General features: G+C 35.3%; 1 protein-coding gene across 11 annotated transcripts in view; it reads left to right on the top strand.

Moving 5' to 3' along the window:
* IPO11 (importin 11) overlaps positions 1-14809 on the top strand; it is a 256286-nt gene that overhangs the window by 101566 nt on the left and 139911 nt on the right. For all 11 annotated transcript variants that reach the window (XR_004349281.1, XM_032627475.1, XM_032627469.1 and 8 more), the window contains 3 exons: positions 891-1004; positions 9644-9759; positions 14205-14281. Coding sequence is in view for 10 of the 11 variants with exons in the window: in XM_032627475.1 (XP_032483366.1) it covers positions 891-1004; positions 9644-9759; positions 14205-14281 (307 nt within the window). In the remaining variant the exon portion in view is untranslated. The remainder of the gene's footprint in view (positions 1-890; positions 1005-9643; positions 9760-14204; positions 14282-14809) is intronic.

Here is a 14809-nt window from a genome sequence, read left to right as displayed (position 1 = left end):
TTTTCTGGCTACCCTTTTAGTGTATGACGTTCTATAAGCAGAATAAAGAAACTGTTACTCTTTTTGGGAGCAATTTTTAAATTTTAATCTGTGGGATTGATAGATAGTACTCAAGCTGTGAAAGTCTAGTACTTCTTTTTATCACCAAGGGTACTCTCATCAAATCAGTTCCAAATACTGTGTGACCGTAAGCCTGAAGCTGGAGTACTGTGTCCATTTTCTGTGTGGATCCATTTTATTTTCCAAAAAGCTCAATGTCAAGCTGTGCTGTGCTTAAGGGCATATTTTTAAAACTGGTGAGCTTAATCCATAGTGGAGTTAACAGTTTTATCCTTTGAAGAGGAGTTTCTTCTCCTGTATTTCTACCATACCTTGTGAACTCCTTTACCTTGCATTTATTGTTTTTCATTGTAAGGATTTGTGTGTCTACCTTTATATCTTCTTCTCTTTGGTGCCTGGTCTTCAGGGCCTGATACTTTGAAGATGCCATTAGGTAATTGTTGAATGAATGAGTAGGTGCTAACTCTTTTTAAGACAGTATAATATCCAATTAGATAATCTGTTTTATTAAAAAGAACCAGGATGTAACAGCATTTTCTATTAAATTCTAAAGAAATAACTGGCCTCAGTATGTTGTTTTCTATTCCTAAATTTTATTTCATGCAATAAATTTGGTACTTGTTTAAAATTGTTAATATTTACCATGGAGCTTTGTGTCTCTATGTAATGTCTAATTTATCTTTAAAAGGATATGTGCTTAAAATACATTACATCTAGTAAATATTAAATATTTGCTGCCTGGGACCTATTAGGTCTGTCAGTGTTTCTTGAAGTAAGTCGCCTTCTTTACTAATATAATTCTTTTGCTTCCTCTACTCCTGTTGTGATAGATACGACCATACGTAGGGTGTTTGGTACAGTATTTGCCTCTTCTTTGGAAGCAGAGTGAAGAACACAATATGTTGAGATGTGCTATTTTGACAACACTTATTCATCTTGTTCAGGTAAGTTACTTCTCTACAGTTTCTTAGTTTAGTATTTTTTGTTCATTAAAATTTTTTTACTGTTTTCATGTGGTTTTTGTCAGTGATAGTAAAAGGTCTTACATTTGTCTCATGTATGATCTAAACAGTTTAAAAATACCTTTTATATGTTTACTATGGGCATTTTTTGACATAAAAATATTCTCTACTTTTAAAAGACGATTTCTTTCACTGGATGTAGTTTTCCCCAATGATGGTAGACTTGTGATTTGTGCAATCAGTCACTTGGTCTTTGCATGCAGCTTCCTTGGTATTCAGAACTCTTATGCATAAAGTTACTCTCCATTTTCACTCTCTTTCCTTGATTTAATATAAAAATTTTCCCTTTCACATATTGGGAAGGCAGAAAAACAGGTGAATTGCTTTTGAGGGAAGGAATGAATTTGATTTTCAATATCTTGCCTTTGAGGTATGGGGATGTGCAACAGGAAGAGAGGACCCTAAAATTTCAGAGAGAGAGAAAGAGAGAGAGAGAGAGAGAGAGAGAGATAGAGAGATGGGACTGTAGTCCTCATTTGAACTGTTATAGTGAATTATAGTCTGATGGTGAGAGTATGGTGAGGAAAGCACTTAATGCCAAGACTTAGAATATCTGGCTACAGGGATGCACAAGTGATTTTTACTGCCTTGCCCCAAAGTTTGATAGATTTTTTCCAATGGGGAGATCTCTTTTGAAATTAAGAATTAATACTATGAAATTGTTCTAATAAGTTAAAAAAAACCTGTCTAATATTAGTTTTAAAAAAACCTTTCTCTGTTACCTTGGTACTTTTTTGAAACATAAATTCATTCTTTCACTAAATATTTATGGATGAGTTTTGCAGTTACAAATTCCTGAGGCAGCTTTAGATACTTGATTAGTGATACAAAATTTTTTTTAAAGCACTTTCTTTTTAATAAATGTCTGGCCTAGCATCTCTTCTTATCTATCCTTTAATTCTTGTGATTATCCTGAAAAATTATATCCCTTTTATAGATGGGGATAGAAAGGCTACGAGAAGGTTAACAAGTAGCCTGAGATTGCTCATGTAAGTGTCAGAACAAAGAGTGATTGCCGTATCTTTTGCTTTATATCCCTGCCAAATTTGTTTTTAGACTCAATTTTTGTGAGGGAGGTGTGTCTCTTCAGGCAATGTTACCTCAGGAAATCTTAGGAAGCCATAGTAACTTGCATGGAATGTTTGGAGTATATAGGACCTTTTTCTTTAATCCTGACGTTTAAGTACCCTGTGTATTTGTATAGGCCAGGGATACAAACCTCCGTCTAAGTAATCATCTGCCCTTCCTAGAGAAAGCATATAACATTTAATATTAAAATTGAGACTAGCTTAAAATAAGTTTTTCAGGGGATTCCATGGTGGCGCAGTGGTTAAGAATCCGCCTGCCAGTGCAGGGGACACAGGTTTGAGCCCTGGTCCGGGAAGATCCCACATGCCATGGGGCAACTAAGGCCATGCGCCACAACTACTGAGCCTGCACTCTAGAGCCTGTGAACCACAGCTACTGAAGCCCACACACGTAGTCCCCGTGCTCAGCAACAAAGAGAAGCCACCACAATGAGAAGCCTGCGCAGTGCAACAAAGAGTAGCCCTTGCTCACCGCAACTAGAGAAAGCCTGCGCACAGCAAATAAGAGCCAACGCAGCCAGAAATAAACAAATAAATCTATTAAAAAAAAAAAAGTGTTTAAAAAAATAAGTTTTTCAGTCCTTTGAGAAGATTATACTAGGGTTATAGGTAAGTTTCCTTTCATGGAAAACAATGCATCTTTTGACTTTATTTTTATTTATTTATTTATTGAAATATAGTTCGTGTACAAGCCACCCTTTGAATTTTAAAATTTAATAGGCAGATATTAGTGTAGGTATTTGTATATTTTTGTTTTCATTTTTTAAATTCTGGGAACCCAGACTGATAGTCTCTGACTGAGGAGTGTAATAATGGATGAAAAGAAACTTACTCGTCTGCAGTAGTTGGCCTCAGTGGAAGTAGGCATTCATTCATTGAATAAAGATTTTTTGAACAGTTGCAATATGCAATACATGGTACTAGGCACTGGGATGCAGAAATGAATAGGGCAAGCTCTTTGTGAATGTGGCTGTCTAGGGGAAGACTGAATAGCTAAGTGCTCTGTTAGCAATAAGAACATGATGCTGTGGGGCACTTGGTAGGTTATCCATCTTAGACTGGAGGGTGAGGTGGGACATCAGGGAAGGCTTCCTTCATAGGTGATACCCTAATAGTGTTGAACAAGAGGTGTTAATGAGATACGGTGGTTCAGGGATGAGAGTGGTAAAGATATTTTAAACAAATTGACCAGCATATGTAAAGCCCCCTGGACATGTGAGAATGGGATACTTCTTTTTTTTTTGAGTTTTTATATATATATATATATATATATATATAAAATTTTTTTTTTTTTTTTTTTTTTTTTGCGGTACGCGGGCCTCTCACTGCTGTGGCCTCTCCTGTTGCGGAGCACAGGCTCCGGATGCGCAGGCTCAGCGGCCATGGCTCACGGGCCTAGCCACTCTGTGGCATGTGGGATCTTCCCGTATCGGGGCACGAACCCGTGTCCCCTGCATCGGTGGGCGGACTCTCAACCACTGCGCCACCAGGGAAGCCCTTGAGTTTATGTATTGATTGGTTTTGTACGTAGATAGGTTAAGGAGTCAGTTCTTGAAGACTTTTTATGAAAAGTAGCAGTATCTCCATTTCCTATTTGGTGGAGGAATCTACTTTCAACACTTACAGCCCTGTCTCTTTGGTTTTTTATCTCTCTAGCTCTAAGTAACATACTTATATTGTTCATTCTTGATTTAAGCATTTTAGGCATTATCTCTTGACCACCCTGTTTAGAAGATGAAATTTTAATTCTTTCATTTCCCTCTGTATGACTCCTATTCCTCCCATCCTCCCAATATAGTTAGATTGTAATTTAAATTAGGTCATTATTTAGTGTTTTTATTTGTGTGACTATATAAAGGCTATTGAAGACATATATCATTATGTTACGGTTAATTTTCTTTATTGTACAACCATTCTCCTAATCTTCACTCCTATATAATAATTTGTTTGCTTAGTTTATAAGTTTTCTATTACTGTGTAACAAATTATCACAAAAGTAGTGGCTTAAAACAACATCCAAAATAACTTATAGTTCTGTAGATCAGAGGTCCAGCACACCTTGTCTGTACTCTTTGATCAGGGTCTGACAGGCTGATATTGAGGTGTCTGCCAGGCTAAGTTCTCCCCTGCAGGCTTTGAGGAAGATTTGTCTTTATACTCAGTCCCCTTGTTGGCAGAGTTCAATTCCTTGATCTGTAGGACTGAGGTCCCAGTGTACTTGCTGTCTGTCAGCTGGGGCACCTCTCAGTTCCTAGAGTCCAGCCACATTCCTTGATACATGGCACCTTCCATCTTCAGCGTCAGCAGTGGGGAGATTCTTGGCTGTTAGATCCCCTCAGGCTTTGAATCTCTAACTTTCTTTTATGCACGTAACCAAAGAAAACTCTCTTTTAAAGGATTCATGTGGTTAGGTCAAGCTTACGTGTATAATTTTCCTGTCATAAGGTCGTTCAATTTGGTACCTTAATCACATCTGTAAAGTAATATCTAAATTAGCATTTGATTGAATAACTGGCAAATGGTGTATGTACAACTGGGGTTAAGAATCATAGGTGGTCATCTTAGTATTCTGCCTGCTATATTTAGTTTTCTGTGTAACTGAATCCATTCTCTCCACTTGTTATCTAAATATTCCCTCAGTGTGTTTACACACATCAGGTATTTTATTACTTTCATCATCTTGGAATCTGGAAGATTCTTACATGCTTTAGTCTGGCCTGGCTTTACTCTCTGTTTGTTCACAGCTGTTACAACTGGATCCCCTTTCAGTGTCATCTAAAGGGTTCTTCTTGCCTATCCTTTCTATAGGATGCCTGTTTTCTGTACCTGTCTTCTTCCTTGTTTTACTTCCTCTTTCTGATGGAGCCCATGAATGCCAGTGGCATTCTGCAAAAGGTACATGGGAGGTAAATTTTCTCCAGATTTTGCATGTGTGAAAATGTCTTACAGCTTTCACATTGACTAATAGTTTGGCTGAGCGTAAAATTCTAGATTATCCCTCAAAATTTTAGAGGCATTTTTCCTTTGTCTTCTAGCTTCTAGAGTTGCTTTTAGGAATCCTGAGCCATTTTAATTCTCATTTCTTGAATGTTTCATCTCTCCTTTCCCTTTGACAACTTGTATGATCTTCTCTGTGTTCCTGTTTTCAATTTCATGATGATGTGGGTGTATTTTTATTCCACTGTTCTGGACATGTGGTGTATATTGTAAACTGGAAACTCGTGTTCTTGGGTTCTAGATAAGTCTATTGTTTTTTGTTGATTATTTCTGCACCTTCATGTTTTTCTTTTGTCTCTTTCTGAACTTCTTATTACTTAGATGATAGATGAATGAACCAGCCCTGTATTTTTCTTCATTTCTGCTTTTTCTTCTCTTTGTCCTTTTGCTCTACTTTCTGGGGTATTTCTTCAGCTTTATCATTCACCCTTTCTATTGAGTTTTTCTTTCCTGCTATAATATTTTTAATGTCTATGAGTTCTTTTTTTTTAAGTTAAAAAATTTTTATTTGTTTTTATTGAAGTATAGTTGATTTACAATATTATATTAATTTCAGGTGTACAACATAGTTCAATATTTTTATAGATTATACTCCATTTAAAGTTATTACAGAGTAATGGCTGTATTTCTCTGTGCTGTGTAATATATCCTTGTTGATTATTTTATACATGTTTGTGTCTCTTCATCCATATCCTATTTTTCCCCTCCTCCTTCGATGAGTTCTTTTTTGTATTGTTGAATAATCATTTTACAGCATTTCATTTCTTTTTTCATGAATACAATGTTATCTTTTATTCTGACAAGGATATTAATGATGTATTCTTCTAAGCTTTCATCTCTATGTGTGGTCTCTGTTTCCTTCAAGTTGCTGTTTTCTATTTTATTGTTCTGTTCTCTGTTTTTCATATTAGATATTTTAATCATATATGTTGATCCTTGGTTGCCTGCTTTTTTTTTTTCCTCTTGTGAAAATTTGAAGCGTGTACAAAAGAAGGAAGAACAGTATAATGAATCGTTAGGTAACCATCACCCAACTAAAAGAGCTGTATCAACATTTTGTCTGTATAAATTTAAGAGTGGGCACTAAAAAGCTAATTGGAAGGGTTAAGTATGTATGTGAAGCTTGCTGATTGTGGATTTTTTCTTTAGGATAATCTAGCTGGAGGTTTTTTTTGTACAGGACAGATGTTTTGGTTCTGTGTTTTTCAGATCTTTCCTTAGTGAAAGATCCATCAGTCTCCCGTCTGTTACGTTATATCTCCCTGTTTTATATAGTATCCTTAGTCTTGATTACCTGATATCTCCCTATCTTTAGACGATTTGTTTTACTTAACCAGAAAATAAATGGCCAGTTCTATACTGGGTTCAGGAGAGGGCCAGTTGTTGACTGTTGCACTTGGATGAGATCTTGTCATCAGATGTCTTTTAAAATAACTTCTAGAGGTCCTATTATTTTTAATACCTCCTCTTCAACTTCCCCTTCCCAAAATACCTTGAGCTATCAGTTCCTGAGTCTTTTGGAGTTTCTGTGATATAAATCAGGTGGTTTTTTGCCCTTTTTCACTGCTGGCTTTGAGCTTTCATTTTCTGAGTCTGCTAAATCTGTTTTTCTTTCCCGCTTCCAAAAATGAGTTGCTTTTATCTCTTCTTATGCTGTCTTTGTACTTATGGTTTTAGGTCTTTAAAAGCACATCCTCATATATCCTTTTAGTGGATCTTGGGAGAGCACAGTAGTAAATGCATGTGTTAAGTCTGTCAGCTTTCTGGAGAAGTTAACAGTGATTTCTGGTATGGAGTTGTTTGGTGTAGCTGCGACATAGAGTCCTGAGCTTGGGTGTGGGGGTCTTGTTAGGAAGGCATAAAGAACATCTCTTGAAGTTCAGAGTAAGGAATGTTATCCTTTGTATTTTAGAAAGGTAATCAGTGTACCAGTGGGGACACTGGTTTGGAATGGAGTTAAACCAAGGTCAAGGAAATAGTTGGGAGGCTCTTCTGTTAACCATGAAAGAGATGATGACCTGAAGTAAAGCCATGGAAAGAAGGGGAAAAATTTGAAAAATACTAGGGAGATAGAATTAAGGATTGTTTAGATTTGGAGTGAGGAGGAGGAAGAACCAGGAGGTAGTTGTGATATAATTTATTTCTAGATAGACAGTGATTCATGTCACTTGAGTTAGGAAATGCAGGAAAAGGAACCATTTTTTTTAGGAAGACAATGAGTTGGTTCACTGGTATACTTGAGAGTTTGAGATGCCTTCTGGGTGATGATGTCCTGTGTCATTTGGGGTATCTGGAGTTCAGAGGTTTTGGTTGGAGATAATAGATTTGGACCTTATCAGCATGTACATGGGACATGAGAAGGGAACCAAAGACAATAACCTGAGAAATAGCAATTTTTAGAGAGTGTTGTACTTTTCTCCCCTCTTAACTTAAATTATAGATTCACAGGCAGTTGCAAAGATTGTACAGAGAGATTTCCTTATACCTTTCACCTAATTTTAAATTCCTTTTATGTTTTATGTAATTATAGTACAATATGATTTTCCCCCTTCAAGCATTTATGATAATTTTATTAATAACTAATGGCTTTATTTTTGAGCTTTCATAGTATTGTAGACAACATCTTGTAGCTCTAACTGTAATTATTTCATAGTATTGTAGACAGTGTCTTACAGTTACAGTTGTGGATTGAAAGAATGTTCAAATAAATTTACTTAAAGCTGCATATTTGGGATTGGACACATTCTTCAAGCCACTAGATTACAAAGGTAAATTTCTTCAGGCTTTAACTGAGAGAGTCTAATGTATTTAGCAGTTGCTTACTTTAGTTTTGCTAATGCTAGCATACTGTGCTCATTGGAATGTGCACTAAGTAAGTAGATTCTGACATTCCTGGGAATATTAAGTCTACTTGATATTAAAAATGAACTTGACTAGTTTTTCTTCATGTTTTTTCTTTTTTTTTGTTCTGTTAAGAATTGAGCTATGGAGAGTGAAATTTAACTGAGTTTTAAAGCCCAATTTACTACTTTATGAAATGTGACATTTTTATAAATCTCTTACTTTGGAAATATCTTTAATAAAGTCTTTCAACTGATGCTTAGTTATAGAAAGGGCCAAACTTAACATATTTCAGGATAAGCTTTATGTATTTCCACTGAAGTATCTATACCTCACTGATAAAAATTCATATATATATACACATATATATGTCATCAAAAGGGGAATACATATGTATTTTGTTGCATTGTAATTATATGTCAACTATATTGACATCTGAATTATTTTCTAAGTGAGGAGGTGTTTGATAGTTTGGTTTCCTTTCTGTGTTTATCAGATTATAGAGATTATTATGAATTAAAAATTGACTTTCTATCCTTTTTGTTTCTTTCAAAGTGCTTAGATTTAGTGTGATATACTGAGTCAACCTCCATAAGACAGTAATTAGTCAAAGTAGAATTTTAAATTAAAACCCCCTCTTCTTCCATCTTTGTATTCTTTTTTTTTTTTTTTTTTTTTTTTTTTTTTTTTTTTTTTTTTTTTTTTTTTTTTTTTTTTTTGCGGTACGCGGGCCTCTCACTATTGTGGCCTCTCCCGTTGCGGAGCGCAGGCTCAGCGGCCATGGCTCACGGGCCCAGCCGCTCTGTGGCATGTGGGATCTTCCCGGACCGGGGCACGAACCCGTGTCCCCTGCATCGACAGGCAGACTCTCAACCACTGCGCCACCAGGGAAGCCTCATCTTTGTATTCTTAATTCATTAAAAATATTAGCAGAAATTCTTCATTAAAAAATACGCACACATTAAAAAAAGACTCCTTTTACCTTCTTGCAACATCCTTTTTCAATATCCATATTTAACTAATGTTAACAGTTTTTTCTGTTTGCTCCCAAGAAGCATTTTTATGCGTGTATCTTCATATCAGATACATAGTTATTTAAAAAAATTGTTTGGCATGTGGAATTGTTATATACATTTCTTTTTAATCCCAATTTGTCATTATTTTTGAGATTGTTTTCATTCCATGCCTAATCCTTTTTCATGGCTACTCAGTATTCTAGAATATGAAGGTATTATAATTTAATTATCTTACTGATGAACATTTAGATTGGGTTCATTTTAGCTTATTTAGGTGAGATAATTTGTAGAATTTAATACATCATTGTTAACACCTCTTCAGTCGTCAGAGAAGGAAAAATAAATATTTATATGAGAAATCTCTTAAAATGAACAGATGTGTGTAGCCTTGGTGTATATGGTTTTACTACCATTAGGCAATTGAATAATATTTTTTTCCAATTGTAAACAGAATTAATTTTGTTTTAGTAGTGCTTATAATTAGAACCATTCTTTTAAAATCTGATTGATTGATTTTTTATAAGTTGGTTTTAGGGCTTTTAAATATGATAGGTGATTTTTTGGTGGGAGGTGGGACCTTAGAGTATCTTATGTTAAGTTTTATTTATACTTCCCATAGGGATTAGGAGCAGACAGCAAGAACCTGTACCCTTTCCTGCTCCCAGTTATTCAACTGAGTACAGATGTTTCCCAGCCTCCACATGTTTATCTTCTGGAAGATGGTTTAGAATTATGGTAAGAGGAAAAACTTGATACTGTGGATCTTATTTATTTATTTTCTTGGCCTTCCCTACTCATGGCAATAAAGCAAAGGTCATGTAATAGGGCTTAAAAACTCAGCATTTAAAAACAAAAAACATAAAGTCAGTTTCCCTGTACTGGGTAGCATAATACGTAGGTCCAACTTTTCTTGGCAGCTGTCACTCAGTGTAGGCTTATAATAGTCATAGTTAGTAACAGGAAGTTTCAGTAAGAACTCAGCTGAATTTCTTCTTTTGGAATCTGTAATGTAAAATGGGGAATCTCAATCAAAACTAAAAATTGACATAAAACTTCCAGCGTGTTAAATGAGATGTTTTGGGGGATATTGAGTTATTTTCAACCTCTTACTACTTTACCCAGTAAGTACTGAGATAGAATACCTCAGCCCTAAATGTTAATGCTACTTAGTCTTGGCTTATTACTTTACTGAGTAAGTAGTATATAGTGTTTAGAGGTAAAAAAACAAACCCTGTTTCTGTGGCATCTCAGAGCTACAAACTGTGAAATGAGTGAATTGGAGTTAAGTAAGTACAGACTGAGCATTGACTAGAAATCTTTTTTCTTCGTCTTAACTGATGGCAGCAGTTTTCTTCAGGGCCAATCTTTATTTAAGATGTAATTAGTAATACAGGAAAGGTTTTAAAGTTCTAATTAAAAACCTAGTATTGGAATTAAAAAAGCAAATCATAGAAAGTAACCACAGAAAAAATAAACATTTGTGGTATCTCCCTCCCTCACTCCTTCCCTCCCTTCTTCCCTTCCTCCCTCCCTTCCTTCAGTTTTGCTTGGATGTCTAGGAATGAACAGTTTTTTGATTCTAAGAAATTGTCTTTGATGCAAATGGTAAAATTAATGATCTGTATCAGAATACTAGATGAGCAATTTAAAAACATAACTAGGTAGATACTTATCAATTTGCAATTTGTGTTTCTCATATTCTTTTCTGGGTTATGTTGTTTGAAGTTAAGTGACTTAAATGATTGTAAATTAGCATGTGTTGGATCCTCTTATATTCATATATTTTTATTTGTACAGGATGGATTACTCTAGATCAGAGGTTGGCAAACTTTTTCCCTAAAGGAGCAGATAGTAATTATTTTAGGCTTCACAGGCTATGTACTTTCTGTCCCAACTCTTCAACTCTGCTGTTTCAACACCAAAACAGTCATAGACAGTATATAAACAAATGGACACAGCTATGCTCCAATAAAACATCACTTACAGAAAAAGGGTATTGGTTTGGCCCATGAGCTATAGTTTGCCACCTTCTACTCTAGATTACAAATTAAAACATTAATCTCTGGCACACGGATACTTTTCTGTAACCATATGTATATGATATCTATCATAAAGATTAAAAATATTATAATAAAGAGGCAGACTCGTATACTTATCAATATAATTACAGATTTAGTATATTAATGTGTTAATGAGAGGTATATAAATTTTTTAGGGATTACATGAACAGTGCATTATATGAACAGTGCATGAGAAGTGCATTGCTCTACTAATGGTAATTTCTTTTTTCCTAGCCTTTTGTTATATGTAAACAAAATTAAATCATTAGGATACATTTAAAAAATTTATCAAATTTATTGAAGCTAAGATTATTTAGAGAATCAGGGTACACACTTCTTAATATAATTTTCTTAACGGGTTAGAAGTCGTATTTGGAAGCAGATATAGGTGGCCAATCCCACGTATACCACTGCATTAGGTTTGTAATCATTTTCTGTGAGCCTTCTGTAAAATGAGGAAAATAATTTCTACCTTATGTGGTTGTTGTGAGCATGAGATACTGTTTGTAAAGTGGTTAGCATGTTGTGTATGATTTATAAAGTCTGAGAATTGGTGAGATTGCCTAGGAAGAAAAGGGCAGATAGAGAGCCTTGTGCTCAGGGCAGAATCCTGAAGAAAATACAGTCTGAGGTCACATGAGGAGCCATCAGAAATGATATATGAGGAAAACCAAGCCAAGAGAGAATATTTCCTAAAAGAGGGAATGGTTAACTATGTCAAATGTTGCTGATTGTCCTTGTAAGGGTGTACAGAGAAGTGAATGGAGATGATAGGAGGGGTTTCAGTGGAGTAGTGAGAACAGAAGGAAGAATTGGAGTAGATTGAAGAATGAATTGGAGTTAAGTAAGTACAGACTGTGAGCATTGACAGCTTGTTTGAAAGTTTTTACTATGAAGAGGGTGTTGAAATTGCGTTAACAGTGGCTAGTGCGGGAATGAAGATCTAGAGGTATGATGAGGCTCAAGAGAGTGAGATAATTGAAGGAGGCAAGAAGGGATGGGATTCAGCATAAGTGGAAGGAGTTGATTTTTTTTTTTTCTTTAAATAGCAGCAGGGGTATTTTGTCCATTTTAACTCGAGGCAGGAAGATAGGTTTCTGTATTGTAGTAGAATGATGAAGTATAGTCATTACTTGAGTGTCATGGGCTGGATTGGGAGTATTTATAAGATGAGAGAGGTTTGTGGGGACAAAGGTATAAAATAGTTATCTTGGGGAATGGAAATTTGAACTGGTAGGGCTTACCAGTACCAGCTGATGTTTGTGGTCTTGTTTACAATGAAAAAATTTTCAGACTGGTTATGTGATTTTTTTTTTTCATGAGTTCTTTGACCCAACATTGTTTATTTTTTTGCTGATATTAAAATATATGGTTCAGGCCTGGATTTATTGCATTGTAAATATAACATACCACCTGTAAAATTTTTTTAAACTTAATGTGAATTTTAGTGACTTCTTATAGTATCTTTTGTAATATATTCACATAAATAGTAATGATAGTATCAAAGATGCAGACTTTCATGTATATCTGTTCTTTTTAACTTGTAGATTGTTAGTTCACATTATTTTGCTTTTTCATCTTGACCCTGATGTATTAAAATATCCCATTCAGTTTTTTTTTTTTGCGGTACGCGGTCCTCTCACTGCTGTGGCCTCTCCCGTTGCGGAGCACAGGCTCCGGACGCGCAGGCTCAGCGGCCATGGCTCACGGGCCCAGCCGCTCCGTGGCATGTGGGCTCTTCCCGGACCGGGGCACGAACCCGTGTCCCCTGCGTCGGCAGGCGGACTCTCACCACTGCGCCACCAGGGAAGCCCCTGTTGCTGTTTCTTAGATTTATTTTTTATTGAAGTATAGTTGATTTACAATGTTGTGTTAATTTCTTCCGTACACCAAAGTGACTCAGTTATACACACATGTACATTCTTTTTTATATTCTTTTCCATTATGGTTTATCCCAGGATATTGAATATAGTTCCCTATAGCACCTTGTTGTTTATCCATTCTGTATGTAATAGTTTGCATCTACTAACCCCAGACTCCCACGCCCCTCCCCCTTGGCAACCATGCGCCTGTTCTCTATGTCTCTGAGTCTGTTTCTCTTCGCATATAGGTTCATTTGTGCCATATTTTAGATTTCACATATAAGTGATATCATATGGTATTCATCTTTCTCTTTAAAATCCTGTTACTGTTGATCAAGTTAAGGTGTCGAAGACATCATTGCTTGTGCATGTTGGAAGTACTTCATTTTGGGGGTAGCTGGTTTTCCCTGTGTAATATCCTGCCCAGATTACCTGATTTTGTCATTTAAAATTTGTGAATTATTTCATAGACACAAAATAATATGAGGTCATATTGTTTATAATTATTTATAACTTACATAAAATGAAAATCAATTTTCCATACTCTGGGTAAGAAATACAACAATAAGAATGTCTGTGAAGCCCATGGTGTGGCATGTTTGTTGAATCTTCCTGCATCCATGCCAGGAATAACCCACTGTATTAATTTTTTTGTTTTCATTCCTTGGTTTTCTTTCTTGTGTTTTAATGCTTTTAAAATCACATATGCACGTGTATCTCTAAACAGTATATTTTAACTTTGTATAAGTTGTATCATATGTGTTCTAACTTACTTTTTTTGCTTCCTGTTTGGAGATTCATCCGTAGTGAAGAGCTTAATGGTGTGACTGTAACAATTCATTTACTCGTTTGCCATTTTGTTTGTTGTTCAAATAATGCAGCATTCTTGTGCATGACTCCTAGAGCAAATGTATAAGACCTTATGCCCTGTGCACATTTCTGCCTAGATATAGTGCCAGGTCATAGGTGTATACACATATACATATTCAGTATTACAAGATAATAATTATTTCCCAAAGTGATTATATCAACTTGCACTGTTAGCAGTATGCAAGAGTTCCCACTTTTATAGCTTTAACAATACATGGTATGTCACACTTAAAATTCTGCTGATCTGGTGGGGGTAAAATTGTACCTTATTTTGGTTATAATTTATATTTTCTTGATTACTGGTCAAGTTGGATATCTTTGGTACTTTTTATAGTTATAGCTTTAATGGTTATGGAAAGTGATTTAATTGTCTGGTTTTTTTCCCTAGGTTAGTGACTTTGGAAAACAGCCCATGTATTACACCAGAGTTACTTCGTATATTTCAGAATATGTCACCACTTCTAGGTATGTATTAAAGCATAAAATACCACTGTTTTTGAATGCAACCATAATTTGGGGCATTATAGGTGACTATAAATCATACTTTCCATTTTTACTGAAACCCTTGATTTTGAGAAATAAATTGTGTAGTGTTTTAATAATTCTAGATTTTTTCCTACAGTATAACTTTTTAGAGTTATTTCTGCGTATTAAAGAACAAACACTAAATTTACTTATAGTAATTGAAAATTGATTTTGTGCTGTCAGTTCTTAACAAATAAACTCTGTACATATTTCTGATTTAGCTAAGGAACCACCAAAATAAAGATTATTAAATATTAGAAAATCATTTATTGTTTGTTAAGGTATTGCTTATGTAGAAGCTTGAAATCAGGAAGCTTAATGTTTTAAAGCAACACTTTTGGCATGTGACACCAGAGAACTGGCCACTGTGCTAGGAGTAGGCTGTTAGTCTCTGTTAGCCACCATGGATACCTGGTTAGATTCTTTTCTGAACATGTATTCTGATGATACTTAGTCATAGAAAGCCAA

The sequence above is a fragment of the Phocoena sinus genome, chromosome 3 (assembly GCF_008692025.1).
Source record: "Phocoena sinus isolate mPhoSin1 chromosome 3, mPhoSin1.pri, whole genome shotgun sequence".
Classification (NCBI taxonomy): domain Eukaryota; kingdom Metazoa; phylum Chordata; class Mammalia; order Artiodactyla; family Phocoenidae; genus Phocoena; species Phocoena sinus.
This window is presented reverse-complemented; position numbering and strand designations above follow the sequence as displayed.